Consider the following 14,265-nt stretch of genomic DNA (forward strand, 5'->3'; position numbering starts at 1 on the left):
ATCGCGTTCATAATAGAGGAAAATCGACTCAGATAATCCATGTGATTTTTAGATAATCTATGCTATTTTGCCTAGCTTCTCTGTGAAATACGTCTCTGTGTAGTAAATGCCGCTCTATCTGAAAGCAGGTGATGGCGATTTACTACTAATCAAGGAACCGGCTTTATTCAATTCAATTCAATTCAATTCAATTTTATTTATATAGCGCTTTTCACAATACTTAATTGTTTCAAAGCAGCTTTACATTAATAGAAGCAGTAAAAGCACAGAAAAACGACAGATAGCACAACATAATACACGATAGCATAAGCAGTCAAATTTGCTGCGGCTATAACTCGACATTATAAGCGAGCGTATTACTAATGTAACGTCTAGAAGAGGAAGCTAAGTTAAGCCCAAGAAGGCTGCCTCCCCGGGGTAAAAAACCCCCTAGGAGAAAAAAACCCTGGAGGCCCCACTGTCGTCGTTAATGCAGGTTCAGTGGCAAATGGGTCTGTATGGCATACTATTCACAAGACACATGAAAGCGCCAAAATCGCAACCCGACCATACGTGCCAACCCGTTTGACTAAGACCGGAAGCCCCACTTTCGTCGTTAATGCAGGTTCAGTGGCAAACGGGTCTGTATGGCATACTATTCACAAGACACACGAAAGCACCAAAATCGCAACCCGACCATACGTGTCGACCCGTTTGACTAAGACCGGAAGCCCCACTTTCGTCGTTAATGCAGGTTCAGTGGCAAACGGGTCTGTATGGCATACTATTCGCAAGAAAAAAAAGCGCCAAAATCACAACCCAACCATACATGCCAACCCGTTTGACTAAGGCTGGAGGCCCCACTGTCGTCGTTAATGCAGGTTTACAGATGAAACACGCATGAGAATCGCAGGCGATTTTTTTAAATAGCTCTAATGTGTACCTAGCTTAACTCTTTCCCGGCCATTGACTGATTAACTCGTCAATTAAGAAAAAACGCTTCCCTGCCAATGACGAGTTTTTCCAGCAGTCCATATTTCCACTATTATCCACCAGGTGGCGCTCTTACCGTGGGTTCACATCAGCCGCGCTTGAGGCGTCAAATTCCCGTGTACCACGCCTTGTTTGCCGCTTGAACAGTTTGAGTTTACTCGCTTCATTCGCGCGTGAAAGCCGTGCGTGAAGTTCTAGTCATTGAGACATTCACGTGGAAATTTGCGTCATGGGAGGAGCATCTGTGACTCTGCTTGCTTCCTGTAATCACGTCACTACTAGAGCAAGCTCCTGATTGGTTAATGTGGTGCGTTTTTCCGGCAAAGCTCAAATTTTTCAATTCGCACCATTGAGGCGAAATCACCTCTACCAAGCCGTGCTAAACGCCTCATTCGAGCCGCGAGACCTCCAGACGCGCGTCAACGCATCTTCACATTGACTTAACATTGAAATCACTCGCGCTTGACACCTCTACCACGGCTGGTGTGAATGCAGCATTACACAACTTATAAAACCTGGAAGTATCCCCTTACTGTGCGCTTGGACGCTTGAAAATTTTGAGTTTACTCACTTCATTTGCGCGTGAAATTCTAGTCATTCGAGACTAGTCAACTCGTGCGCTTCCTGCGGCAACGCTCAATTTGCGCGTTCCACCCTGCGCCTTCCGCGTCTTCTGTGCCATTCGCACCGCTTTATTTGCACTGCGCAGCATGATACTATTCGCGTCTTTACATTTAAATCACTCGGGTTGGCCGCCTTTTCCGCATCTGAAGTAAATGCCACATTAGGGCAAACTCTGTGTACGTTTTGAGGAATGCTCTGAATCTGATCTTTAAGTCCTTCACATTATGTCAGCTTTTTGCTCAAAATTTGGTATTTGCGGAAGGCATTTAACTTTTGTGAAAATCATAAAAAATGCTGGCGATGTCTGGCAACAAACACCCCCCCCTCCCCCGCTTAAAATTGACTACTACTGACGGACTACTATTACTAACTGTTATGTTCCTCACAAATTGGATGCTTCATTAAAACAATATTAGACAAACAAAAGAACACACCACCCAATAAAAATGTAGTCCCTATTAAAAAAGATGTAGACAGCTTTACGGCTGTACTTTACAATGGCGAGTGCAATGTGTATCCTTAAGAAACAGCTCATTAGATTTTTTATTTTAAAAGCCTTACTTAAACTTTTATACAAAATGAGGGTGGAGTTTAACTTATTTTCTTTTAGTAATTGACAGCATGCCAATGATGATGTTGACTTAAGATTTAATTGCTTTTCAATATAAATACTCCTAACATACTTAGTAGTATTGATGCCGTGTTGATGGATTTGTAAATAGTCACATTATTTAGTTATGTTACAGAAATATAAGTAGACATAGATTACATTCGAAAATATATAAAAAGACAATTTCCATTTTCTGTTGCTATAGGTGACGGTGTGGCGTTTGCTGCAGGATCAGCTGCCTCTGAGTGTGGACATTCAGATGAGTTTATCATGTCTGTGTTTAGCTCTCCAGCAGTCAGTGGTGTGGACGCACTTTGCCTCCCGGTCTTACCTCTCACACACCTGCTCCATAATCCACTGTATACAACTCCTTATACACGCAGGTCTGTGTGCTGCAGAGCTCAATGAATACAGTGAAGATTAATATTTCTATTAATATTACCATGATTTATAATGTTGTATGTTGTGTAGTTGCTGTTGGTCCTGGTGACCAGCTTCTTAGACCGGAGAGGAAAACAACACGTTCGGATCAGTCAGAAGATGACCAGTTGGATTCTGCGTCAGACAGTACGTGATATTCCGCATTTCCACATCCATGATAACAGCAAAGACAAGAGTATGACTGTGACTTTTTGTGTTTCAGATCGGTGTGAATGGCATTGTTGTGAGATCATGGCTGAACTGGTTGAAGGTCTGCAGAGTGTGCTTGCTCTCGGTCACCACAGAAACAAGAACATCCCAGCGTTCCTTACTCCTGTCCTCCGGAATGTCATCATCAGTCTGGCCAGGCTGCCCCTTGTAAACAGCTACACCCGAATCCCACCGCTGGTGAGTGCATGCTTATGTTTATCATGTATATTTAGAACTGTATAAAAGTGATCAGGTAATTATGTCTATTGTTTTACAGGTTTGGAAACTGGGCTGGTCCCCCAGGCCTGGTGGAGAGTTGGGTACGGCTTTGCCAGAGATCCCAGTAGAATTCCTGCAGGAGAAAGATGTCTTCAGAGAATTCCTCTACCGCATTAACACTCTGGGTATAAGAGACTCATTTTAAAGTGATCTGTCTCTTTAAATGTAGCTATGCATTTAGACTCTGGATAGCTAGTAGTAATATCGTTTTTATTGTTTAGCTTGATTTATTCATATTCTCTCTTTGCAGGCTGGAGCAGTCGGACACAGTTTGAGGAGACATGGGCCACTCTGTTGGGGGTGCTGGTCACTCAGCCAATCGCAATGGACCAAGAGGAGGAGACCCAGCAGGAGGTGAAGCCATTAGATTCGATTTCCATCATGATTTTATTCATTTTGAGTTTGGGTACAGCTGTTTGTTATTGAGGGGATATGCAGGGAGCATTAAATGAGAGACATCTGTTTGGGCTGCAGGAGGATCTGGAGAGGACACAGATAAATGTACTAGCGGTTCAGGCAATTACCTCTCTGGTGCTGAGTGCCATGACTTTACCAACAGCAGGAAATCCTGCCATCAGCTGCCTTGAACAACAACCCCGCAACAAGATCCTTAAAGCTCTAGACACTAGGTGTGTACGCACATTTAAACATATTTTGTTTGTAGTGTGCTTTTAACATTTTTTTATTTTAAGGTTTAATTTTAAAGCGATACTCCAGCCAAATATCAAAACCAACCCATAATGTACTCACCCTCAAGCAGTCCGAGATGCACACGTCCATAATTTTTCAGACTAACACATGTGGAGTTATTTTAGTGCATCCATCCTTGACAGACGCAATCCACATGGCTCCAATGGGTTAATAAAGGTCTTCTGCAGGCAACCGATGCAATATTGTAAGAAAAATATTGATATTTTAAATTCTATAAACTATAATAACTAGTTTCCAGCAATGACCACATCTTGGACCCATGGCAACCAATGCTCACTATGCTAAAACTCTCGTTTGAATTGAGTCCAGGATGGCATCATTACTGGAAGCTAGTAAGTACAGTTTATAAAGATTGAAATCTGTAAATTTTTCAAAATTGCATCAACTACCTGCAGAAGACCCTTATTAACCCATTAACTGGCGCTGTCCTGTGAGCGGGACACCTAAGTTTACTTCAATATTTTTCATGTAAATGTTAATCTATCACGACAAACTATAAATTGTTGGAAAGGTCTTAGAATGTGGTTTTCATATTCCAAAACCTTTTAGCAATAATAATAATGCAGTAACTGCAATTTATTTATTTGTGACAAGAATATGCAGCAAACCAACACAAAGTTTTTTGATAATTTTATGTGTTAAAAATAAAACTATATTGCATTTTTTTTATTTATTACAAATATATGTAAACTGCTTTAAATAAAATTATATTTTCACCTCCAGACACTTCTGTAAAAAACGTTAAGGTGCACTGCAAAAAATGATACAAAAAATTCTTAGTATTTTTGTCTTGTTTTCAGTAAAAATATCTTAAAATTCTTAAATGAAGATACTTTCTCCTGATGAGCAAAGCGACCCAAGAAAATAAGTCTAGTTTTTAGACCAAAAATATCACATTTAAGTGATTTTGTGCATAAAACAAGCAAAAAAAAATCTGCCAATGAGGTAAGCAAAAAATCTTGAAAAATTTTCTTAAACACTAAATTCAAGACAAATTCAAGAAAAATGTTTTTACCCCATTGGCTGATTTTTTGCTTGTTTTATGCAAAAAACTAGACTTATTTTCTTGGGTCGTTTTGCCCATCAAGACAAAGCATCTTAATTTAAGAATTTTTAGATTTTTTTCTTAAATCATTTTTTTGCAGTGTGTATTCTTTAAAACAAGTTATTAGGCTTCTAGACCACAAAAAATGCCGGAGTTATTATAATTTGAAGGTGTACATCACCTTTTCACCACCCCCCACTCAGTTAAAGAGTTAACCCATTGGTGCCCTGTGTCTTACCTCTGTGAAGGATGGATGCACTTGTTTGGGGTTTAAAGTCAGAAGTTGTTCCCTGATCCCTGTTTTCTACCATTATAAAGCTTGGAAGAGCAAGGACATTTACTGAAATAACTCCAAATGTGCTCATCTTAAAGGTGCTCTAAGCGAATCTGTGTGACGTTACTTTTTGTTGATGTTTGAACTGTTTTCAAACAAACGGAGCGTAGCTAACTCCTCCCTCCCTCCCTTCCGTGCTTTCATGAATGCGCCTAACCCCCACCCCCAAATTCTTCTTGTCGTTTATTGGCTGGAACACTTTGTTATCGTTTCTGGTGGTAGGTTTGGCCACTTTGTTTTTATTACAGTTTGATCAGCGGATAGTGAGGAGATGTTTGCTGTATGTAACAAAAAATGTTTTATGGTCTAAAATGTGTGAATTCGCTTAGAGCACCTTTAAAGATGATTGACATGTCTATCTTGGATTGCTTGAGGGTAAGTAAAACATGGGTTAATTTTGATATTTGGCTGGAGTATCCCTTTACTTGAAGGGTTAATTGTGTAAGAAGTGAATAGTAAGTTGTGTGTGTGTTTGTCAGATATGGTCGCAAGCTGAATGTGATTAGAGGAATGGTTGAGCGTGAGATTCAGGCAATGGTGTCGAAGCGAGACAACATCGCCACGCACTTCCCCTATCAGGCCTGGGACCCCGTGCCATCATTATCATCATCGACTGCTGGTGAGTGATTCTCTTGCTTTGTAGGTACTTGCACTTGTTTTAAGTTGCATTCATGACTTTTCTTGTTTCTGTACATCTGCGTATTCAGGAACCCTCATCAGCCACGAGAAACTTCTTCTGCAGATAAACACAGAGAGGGAGATGGGAAACATGGAATACAAACTGGGTCAGGTTAGTCATTCAAAAACGTCTAATATAATTTTTAATTAACAAAATTTAATTTGTACGCCTGGGTGCTATTTATAATTGTGCTCTTGTACACGCTGCAGGTGTCGATTCACTCAGTGTGGTTGGGGAATAATATTACCCCTCTGAGGGAGGAGGAGTGGGGTGAAGATGAGGAAGATGAAGGAGATGCTCCAGCACCTGCCTCACCTCCAGTGTCACCAATTAACTCCAGGTCAGAATATACACTGTGATCGTCACGTGGTAGTGAGGTGGTCTTCTGGTTTTCAGTTAATCATAAAGAACATCAACAAACCTCTCCCCTTCTGCTGTCAGTCTGCTGAAAGATCCATTTTTGAATCAGACACCTACTTTTCTGGATTACATTTAGCAAACAATTTATACAAAGCAACTTACTAATTAAAGGATTAGTCCACTTTCATAAGAACATTTTCTGATTTACTCACCCCCGTGTCATTCATGATGTTTGTCTTTCTTTCCTCAGTCGAAAAGAAATTACGTTTTTTGAGAAAAACATTCCAGATTTTTTCATATAGTAGACGTCAATCGACCCCAACTGTTTGAAGGTCCAAAGTGCAGTTTCAATGCAGCTTCAAAGGGCTCTAAACAAACCCAACTGAGGCGTAATGGTCTTATTTGGCGAAACAATCATCATTTTCGCCCAAAAAAGTATGTCCGCTACTTCACTTATTACATTATCACGTCGAAAATGAGAAATGCACACGTATGGACCACACTGCAAAAATTGTCTTTCTTACTTATTTTTGTCTTGTACAAATATCTAAAAATTATTAAATCATGATGCATTTCTTGATAAGCCTAAAAATTACCAAAAAATCAAGTTTTTAGAAAAAATATCAAATTTAAATGAATCTGCCAATGGGGTAAGCAAAAAGCTTGAACTTTTTCTTAAACACCTAGTTTAACTAAATTTGCTTGCCCCATTGCCAGATTTGTTGCTTATTTTATGCACAAAATCACTTAAATTTGACATTGTTTGTGTAAAAAGTAGACTTATTTATTAAGTTTATTAGACTTTTTTAAGTTTATTAGACTTTATTAGACTGATTTATTTTTATTTTTTTGCCAAAATAAGACAAAAATACTAAGTAGGAAAGTAATTTTTGCAGTGCATTTTAAACAATAAACTGACACACAGATTTTAAAGGGGACATATCGTGAAAATCTGACTTTTTCCATGTACAAGTGCTATAATTGGGTCCCCAGTGCTTTTATCAACCTAAAAAATATATAAAAGATCAACCCAGTAGCTTAGTTTTGGTAAACCATTCTCTGCAAGCATGTGAAAAAAATAGGTAATTGAAATTTGGCTCCCCTTGTGATGTCAGAAGGGGATAATAGTAGGGATGCTCCGATCGATCGGCCACCGATCGGGATCGGCCACAGATCAGTATCGGCCAATAACGGCATTAAATGACTCGAACGGTGCTCGCTAAATCTGCTGATCTCATGAACCAATCTTTCTGTTTACTTTTGTCATCATAGGGATCCTGAATGCGGCTGCAATTAGAGACATTTTTACGTAGTGCAAGAATTTTTACAACCCGTTGCTTATGTGTGACGTGCAGATTTGTATTTCTCTCTCTGCCTTTACAGAGGTATGCGTATTTTTTATGAGGATGCGCTCCGGTCAACAGCGCGACGGTTCTTCACATCCCCATCAAACAGCGTATATCAAACAACACATATCTATCGCGGACAATTGCATCCTCATGTGAAAAGTTTATTATTTGCATGCGTTTTAAAGTTTTGAGCTGCTCTTGTCTGCGTTCAGCCGCCGTGCCGCGCACACACAGCAGCCTGTCATCAGTGCACGTGAACAGAGCGATCTCTCTCTCTCTCTCACGTCTTAAAGCTGCAGTAACCCAATTCATCTCTCAATAAATCACTCTCTGCTCTTGACTAAATGACTAAATAATTCATACGAATGCGTGTATATTTAATTTATACAGTAAAGACTGGGAAGTGTTTTATTTTCATTACTTTTAGGAGACAAACCTTTTTAAAGATATATTAAATATCTCTGTGCAGAAGAAATAATTGTTGTACTTATTTATTTGAGTCTCTATTAAACCAGTAATATACCTAATTTCTGCAAGTAATATTACAAAGGCAACATCTGTGGTGTTACTTTATCTAGAAAAAATGTTAACAGTTACAGTCATCAAAGAGCTTGCATATCAGCTTAAAAACAAAAAAACAAAATCGGTATCGGAATCGGTATCGGCCGATCACGAAGATCACAAATCGGTAATCGGCTGCAAAAATCCTGATTGGAGCATCCCTAGATAATACTGCCCCTTGATTTGCAGTATCCAACCACGGCACTGCCAAATTAGTGCAGAGATCAGCTCATTTGCATTTAAAAGGACACACCCAAAAACTGCATTTTTGCTCACACCTACAAAGTAACATGTTATGACAAATGATCTATATGGTATTTAGTGCTAGAACTTCACATACGTACTCTGGGGACACCAAAGATTTATTTGACATCTTAAAAAAATCTTGTGAAATGTCCCCTTTAATTATTGTTATTCCATATACAACAACTTCTGGATGGTCCTCCTTCTTTGTGACCTTTCGACGTGGTTACGTAATTTGAAAAGTTGCAGACGCGCATCCCAGGGATAGTGCAAGATAAGAAGTTGTGGTTTAAAAAGTACTTTTTTGTGAAAGTGGCGATCGTTTGGCTAGTTTGGAATGTTTTCCTTAAATATGTAATTTCTTTTCTTTTATTATGAAGAAACTAATCCTTTAAGGACCAACAGTTTGTCTAAAAATCCAGGAAATTCCCAGTGGAAAAACACACTCTATTTCTATCCATTCTAAAAAATGCATGTACATTTTATAGTGAATATAGACATAACTGTTTCTAGTTCAATTTCTTTTAAATGTTTATTTGGCTAGATTGAGTGCTCTTGAGTGTTTGAGTTTACTAAAACCTTACTGCCGTGCAGCCCAACATTACAACTCTAGTCTATCAGATGTTTGTTGGAGACATTTATACTTAACACCATTAATTCTATGAAATCACAAGGTTGCCTTCTAACATACAAATCCACCCAGCTTAGCCATATTTATTCAAGTAATGACTGATTATAAATGACTAAAAAGCTGTGGGATCCCTGGCTCCAGACATGCAATTTCTGTTCTATTTCCTGTTCAGGAAGCACCGTGCGGGGGTTGACATCCACTCCTGCTCCCAGTTCCTCTTGGAGCTCTATAGTCAGTGGATTTTACCCGGGAGCCCCAGCAGCAGAAAGACACCTGTTGTGCTTGTCAGTGAAGTGGTCAGATCGGTAAGTGTTTGTTTTTCTATATGACTTTTTAATGCACAAAAGGAAAGAATTGCAACATTCCAGATGTTGATATACCATATTTTCCGGACTATAAGTCGCAGCGGAGTATAAGTCACATCATTCAAAAATGCGTTAAGACGAAATAACATATATAAGTCGCAGTGGACTATACGCTGCATTTATTTAGAAAATTATTTCACAAAATACAGGCAGGATAACAGACATTTAATCTGTAAAGGCAAGTTATTCAACTAAACAATAGCAGACAGAACAGCAGGCTGAATAGATGTCCATACGTTAGAGTAATATTATCAGTTATTTAATTTTTGGGTTCTCGGTGTTCCATTTCATTCTGTTACACTCCATATAGCAGTTTTTTATCTGCAACTTCTCACAATGACTTGAGCATCAGCTGTTTATCTCTGCTCTTTGTACTTCACTTACATCCTCCTCCGTATTTGTCTCTCTTTCTCATTTAGCTGCTGGCAGTGTCTGATCTCTTCACGGAGAGAAATCAGTTTGATATGATGTTCTCGACTCTGACTGAGCTGCAGAAGGTCCATCCACCAGAAGATGAGATCCTCAATCAGTACCTTGTACCAGCTATCTGCAAAGCAGCTGCTGTGCTGGGAATGGTGAGGGTGCAGCGCTGAACTCATAGTTGTGTAAATATGCTCTCGCCTAAAGCACTGTACATTAATGTATTTCTGTGTCCTCAGGATAAAGCCATCGCAGAGCCAGTGTGTCGACTGTTGGAGAGCACCTTGCGCAGCACTCATCTGCCCAGTAGGATTGGGGCACTACATGGAGTTCTGTATGTACTAGAATGTGATCTACTGGACGATACAGCACGCCAGCTTATACCAACTGTCAGCGACTACCTGCTCTCCAACCTCAAAGCTATTGCTCAGTGAGTAACTTAGAGAGGGGCGGTAATCAGTTTCACTTTTTTTGAAAATATGCTCATTTTCCAGCTCCCCTAGAGTTAAACATGCGATTATTACTCAGGGTTCCCACGGGTCCTTGAAATCCTTGAAAGTTTGTGAATCGGGGGAAAAAATTCAAGGCCCTGGGAAGTTTTTGAAAATATACATAGCTAGATACAGGTCATTGAAAGTGCTTGAATCTTTTTTATGCAAGTTTTCTGGAAAAAAATCTATATTATTCCCTGTGTAGTGTAGGATAATATCATAAAAATTCTAGAATTTTAGCACAGATGCTAAACTGTTCGCTTTAAATGCTTATATCTTCTGTATGCGAATGTTGATTCATACCAAAATGATTTTTTGCATAATTGTGTTTGACACATAAAAACGTCTCGGGTTACGTATGTAACTGTTGTTCCCTGAGAATGGAACGAGGCGCTCTGTCTCCCTCGCCATACTTCCTGCGCCCCTGTAACGCCGTCTTTGGCAATATTTCAGATAGCGATATACTTCCTGGCTCCCGATTCACCCTGTCTTTGTCGTTAAGCCTCACCATTGGTTGAATTTGATAAACACATTCAGATGCACTTACCCTTGGAGGCGTCCCCAAAGTGTCAATACAGTGACGCAGCGTGAGTTCCCTCGAAAGGGAACTGTAACAATGTATCTTAAAAGGTAACACAATATAACCTTGCTCTCACTTGAAATGTGTCCCCACATTTAGTCTTGAGGGTAATGGACCTGGAAATTCCTTAAAAGGTCCTTGAATTTGAAGTTAACTAAGGTGGGAACCCTGATTACTGTTGGAATCCATTCAGCTGATCTCCGGGTCTGGCGGTACCAGTTTTAGCATGTAGTTTTAGTACCACTTACCCTTATGCAACAAATGATGTCGTCATTTTTGTTGTACAAGTTCTCCATTGCTTGAGTGGTTGTTTATATCACGTTTACGATGATGTCACGGCAGACGAGTCAGCGCACCTGTAACGATAACTCTATAATCACACGCACCCTGAAGCGGCACTAAACTCCAATGGAAAATCAAACTGAGTGAAAGTAAAGTGAGCTGAGCCCAGCCGCGTGCTACCGAGCCGTGTCATACCACACAATGGAAACCCATTAGAGCTCCATTAGAGTGACTTTAGGGACTGAACCCCAACATTATTCCGATTACAAGCCCAGGCAGTGGCCATCCAGTCATTAACATTAAGGTATCTCTTAATGTTTGCCATTTTATTTAAGAGAGTACAAGGTGAGAGGTTCTGCGTGGATAAAAGACTTCACATTGATACCGCCTCTCTTAAGAGGTTATGCCCCATGCAGTCAAAGCTAATGCCAGAGCTTCTGTGGCATGCTGAGAGAGACTCAATAATAGGTTCTCACAGGCAATCACAACACATGCCCGCACGCTGCATGGTCATCAGGTCCTCATTAGCTGTAAAGTATGGTGCCTTACTGAGATCTAAGATGCATGATTAAAGAACTAGATAGCCCCGCTAAAAATAGATGAATGTGTTTAACACGGTTGGTGCGTGTGTGGTTTTATTTTGCAGCTGCGTGAACCTACAGAACCAGCAGCATGTGCTGGTGATGTGTGCCGTGGCCTTCTACATGATGGAGAACTACCCTCTGGACGTAGGGTCAGACTTCAATGCTGGGATCATTCAGGTGGGAGGAGAACCCAGTTCTCATGATGTGGTGGTGGTGGTGGTGGTCACTGATATTATAGTATACCCATTGATGAATCTTGTTTGCTGATGTTTCTTCTCTACAATCTCAGCTCTGCTGTGTGATGCTTTCCGCTAGCGAGGAGGCCACACCGTCCGTTATCTACCACTGTGTTCTGCGAGGTCTGGAGCGATTGCTTCTCTCCGAGCAGCTGTCGCGCATGGACGCGGAGACGCTGGTCAAGCTGAGCGTTGACCGTGTGAACATGCCCAGTCCACACCGCGCCATGGCTGCCCTGGGTCTCATGCTCACCTGCATGTACACAGGTGTGGCTGGAGAGGAAGGCAGGACACATTTCAGCTTCATCTTTAATACTTACCCACCCTACTAACATTAGCAGCTGAAAATAAAGACTCACCTTAGATGCTCACCCTATTAACATAACACATAGATGCAGATTCCTTAGCATGATTGTAAAAACAGGTGTATTTTTTAGTAAATTGTCTTCATTGAGGGGTCTGAATTATGTGACTTAAAGGTAATGTTAAAAAGAGGTAGATTTCATAGAATTCCAGCTTGGGAATCCAGTACATTGCATTCAAAGCCAGGATGTGCATAAACTGTGATTCATTAAAGGACTGTACCTCTGACTGTATGTCTTTTTAATGTTACTCAACAGGAAAAGAAAAGGGAAGTCCTGGGTGCCCTGCCGATGCAGACCCCACAGCTCCTGACAGTGAATCTGTAATAGTTGCCATGGAGCGTGTATCTGTACTCTTTGACAGGTACATATGTTGTTTTTTTGTATTGTTTCATTATTGCTTTTTTCTGGTTTTACCTGAAATATTTTGGGTGCATATTTAATATTCTTACTACAGGATTCGCAAAGGCTTTCCAAGTGAGGCACGTGTGGTATCCCGGATCCTTCCTCAGTTTCTGGATGACTTTTTCCCACTGCAGGACGTTATGAACAAAGTCATCGGAGAGTTCCTGTCCAATCAGCAGCCTTACCCACAATTTATGGCAACCGTGGTGTACAAGGCAAGTGCAGTATCACAACAACAATTTCAGATTTGAATTATTGCCGTATGTCTGGCCATTGTGAACCAGCCTTCTGACTACAATAAAAAAAATTCTGAGTCTCTCAAAATTTCCTCAAGTCAGTGATAGTCTACTCTCTTGCATATGTATAGGAGTATATCCATACATCAGTATACACTCACCTAAAGGATTATTAGGAACACCATACTAATACTGTGGTTGACCCCTTTTCGCCTTCAGAACTGCCTTAATTCTACATGGCATTGATTCAACAATTCTTTAGAAATGTTGGCCCATATTGATAGGATAGCATCTTGCAGTTGATTGAGATTTGTGGAATGCACATCCAGGGCACGAAGCTCCCGTTCCACCACATCCCAAAGATGCTCTATTGGGTTGAGATCTGGTGACTGTGGGGGCCATTTTAGTACAGTGAACTCATTGTCATGTTCAAGAAACCAATTTGAAATGATTCGAGGTTTGTGACATGATGCATTATCCTGCTGGAAGTAGCCATCAATGAATGGGTACATGGTGGTCATAAAGGGATGGACATGGTCAGAATCAATGCTCATGTAGGCCGTGTCATTTAAACAATGCCCAGTTGGCACTAAGGGGCCTAAAGTGTACCAAGAAAACATCCCCCACAGCATTACACCACCACCACCAGCCTGCACAGTTGTAACAAGGCATGATGGATCCATGTTCTCATTCTGTTTATGCCAAATTCTGCCTCTACCATCTGAATGTTTCAACAGAAATCTAAACTCATCAGACCATTGTGGCTTCACAAATGCTTTGCTGCATACCTTGATTGTAACGAGTGGTTATTTCAGTCAAAGTTGTCCTTCTATCAGCTTGAATCAGTCGGCCCATTCTCTAGCATCAACAAGGCATTTTCGCCCACAGGACTGCCGCATACTGGATGTTTTTCCATTTTCACACCATTCTTTGTAAACCATAGAAATGGTTATGCGTGAAAATCCTAGTAACTGCAGATTATTGTGAATTACTCAGAGCGGCCCGTGTGGCACCAACAACCATGCCACGCTCAAAATTGCTTAAATCACCTTTCTTTCCCATTCTGACATTCAGTTTGGAGTTCAGAAGATTGTCTTGACCAAGACCACACCCCTAAATGTATTGAAGCAACTGCCATGTGATTGGTTGATTAGATAATTGCATTAATGAGAAATTGAACAGGTGTTCCTAATAATCCTTTAGGTGAGTGTATATACAGTATATTCTCTGCAGTATAATTAGAGTTTTTGCAGAATTGGGCATACCTGAATTTAAA

The 14,265-nt window shown here is 40.4% G+C and overlaps 1 protein-coding gene across 5 annotated transcripts in view; it reads left to right on the forward strand.

Annotated features, from left to right (window-relative positions):
• The window catches only part of htt (huntingtin), a 60,412-nt gene that overhangs the window by 42,995 nt on the left and 3,152 nt on the right, over positions 1–14,265 (forward strand). For 3 of the 5 annotated variants that reach the window (XM_073862448.1, XM_073862450.1, XM_073862451.1), the window contains 16 exons: positions 2,412–2,589; positions 2,678–2,773; positions 2,850–3,034; positions 3,114–3,240; positions 3,366–3,469; positions 3,590–3,744; positions 5,685–5,824; positions 5,913–5,995; positions 6,094–6,224; positions 9,201–9,333; positions 9,813–9,968; positions 10,053–10,243; positions 11,813–11,927; positions 12,040–12,271; positions 12,607–12,712; positions 12,806–12,968. In XM_073862448.1, the coding sequence (XP_073718549.1) occupies positions 2,412–2,589; positions 2,678–2,773; positions 2,850–3,034; positions 3,114–3,240; positions 3,366–3,469; positions 3,590–3,744; positions 5,685–5,824; positions 5,913–5,995; positions 6,094–6,224; positions 9,201–9,333; positions 9,813–9,968; positions 10,053–10,243; positions 11,813–11,927; positions 12,040–12,271; positions 12,607–12,712; positions 12,806–12,968 (2,295 nt within the window). The remainder of the gene's footprint in view (positions 1–2,411; positions 2,590–2,677; positions 2,774–2,849; positions 3,035–3,113; positions 3,241–3,365; positions 3,470–3,589; positions 3,745–5,684; positions 5,825–5,912; positions 5,996–6,093; positions 6,225–9,200; positions 9,334–9,812; positions 9,969–10,052; positions 10,244–11,812; positions 11,928–12,039; positions 12,272–12,606; positions 12,713–12,805; positions 12,969–14,265) is intronic. The other 2 variants (XM_073862449.1, XM_073862452.1) reach the window with 1 other exon arrangement.

This window comes from Misgurnus anguillicaudatus, chromosome 3 (genome assembly GCF_027580225.2).
Source record: "Misgurnus anguillicaudatus chromosome 3, ASM2758022v2, whole genome shotgun sequence".
Lineage (NCBI taxonomy): Eukaryota > Metazoa > Chordata > Actinopteri > Cypriniformes > Cobitidae > Misgurnus > Misgurnus anguillicaudatus.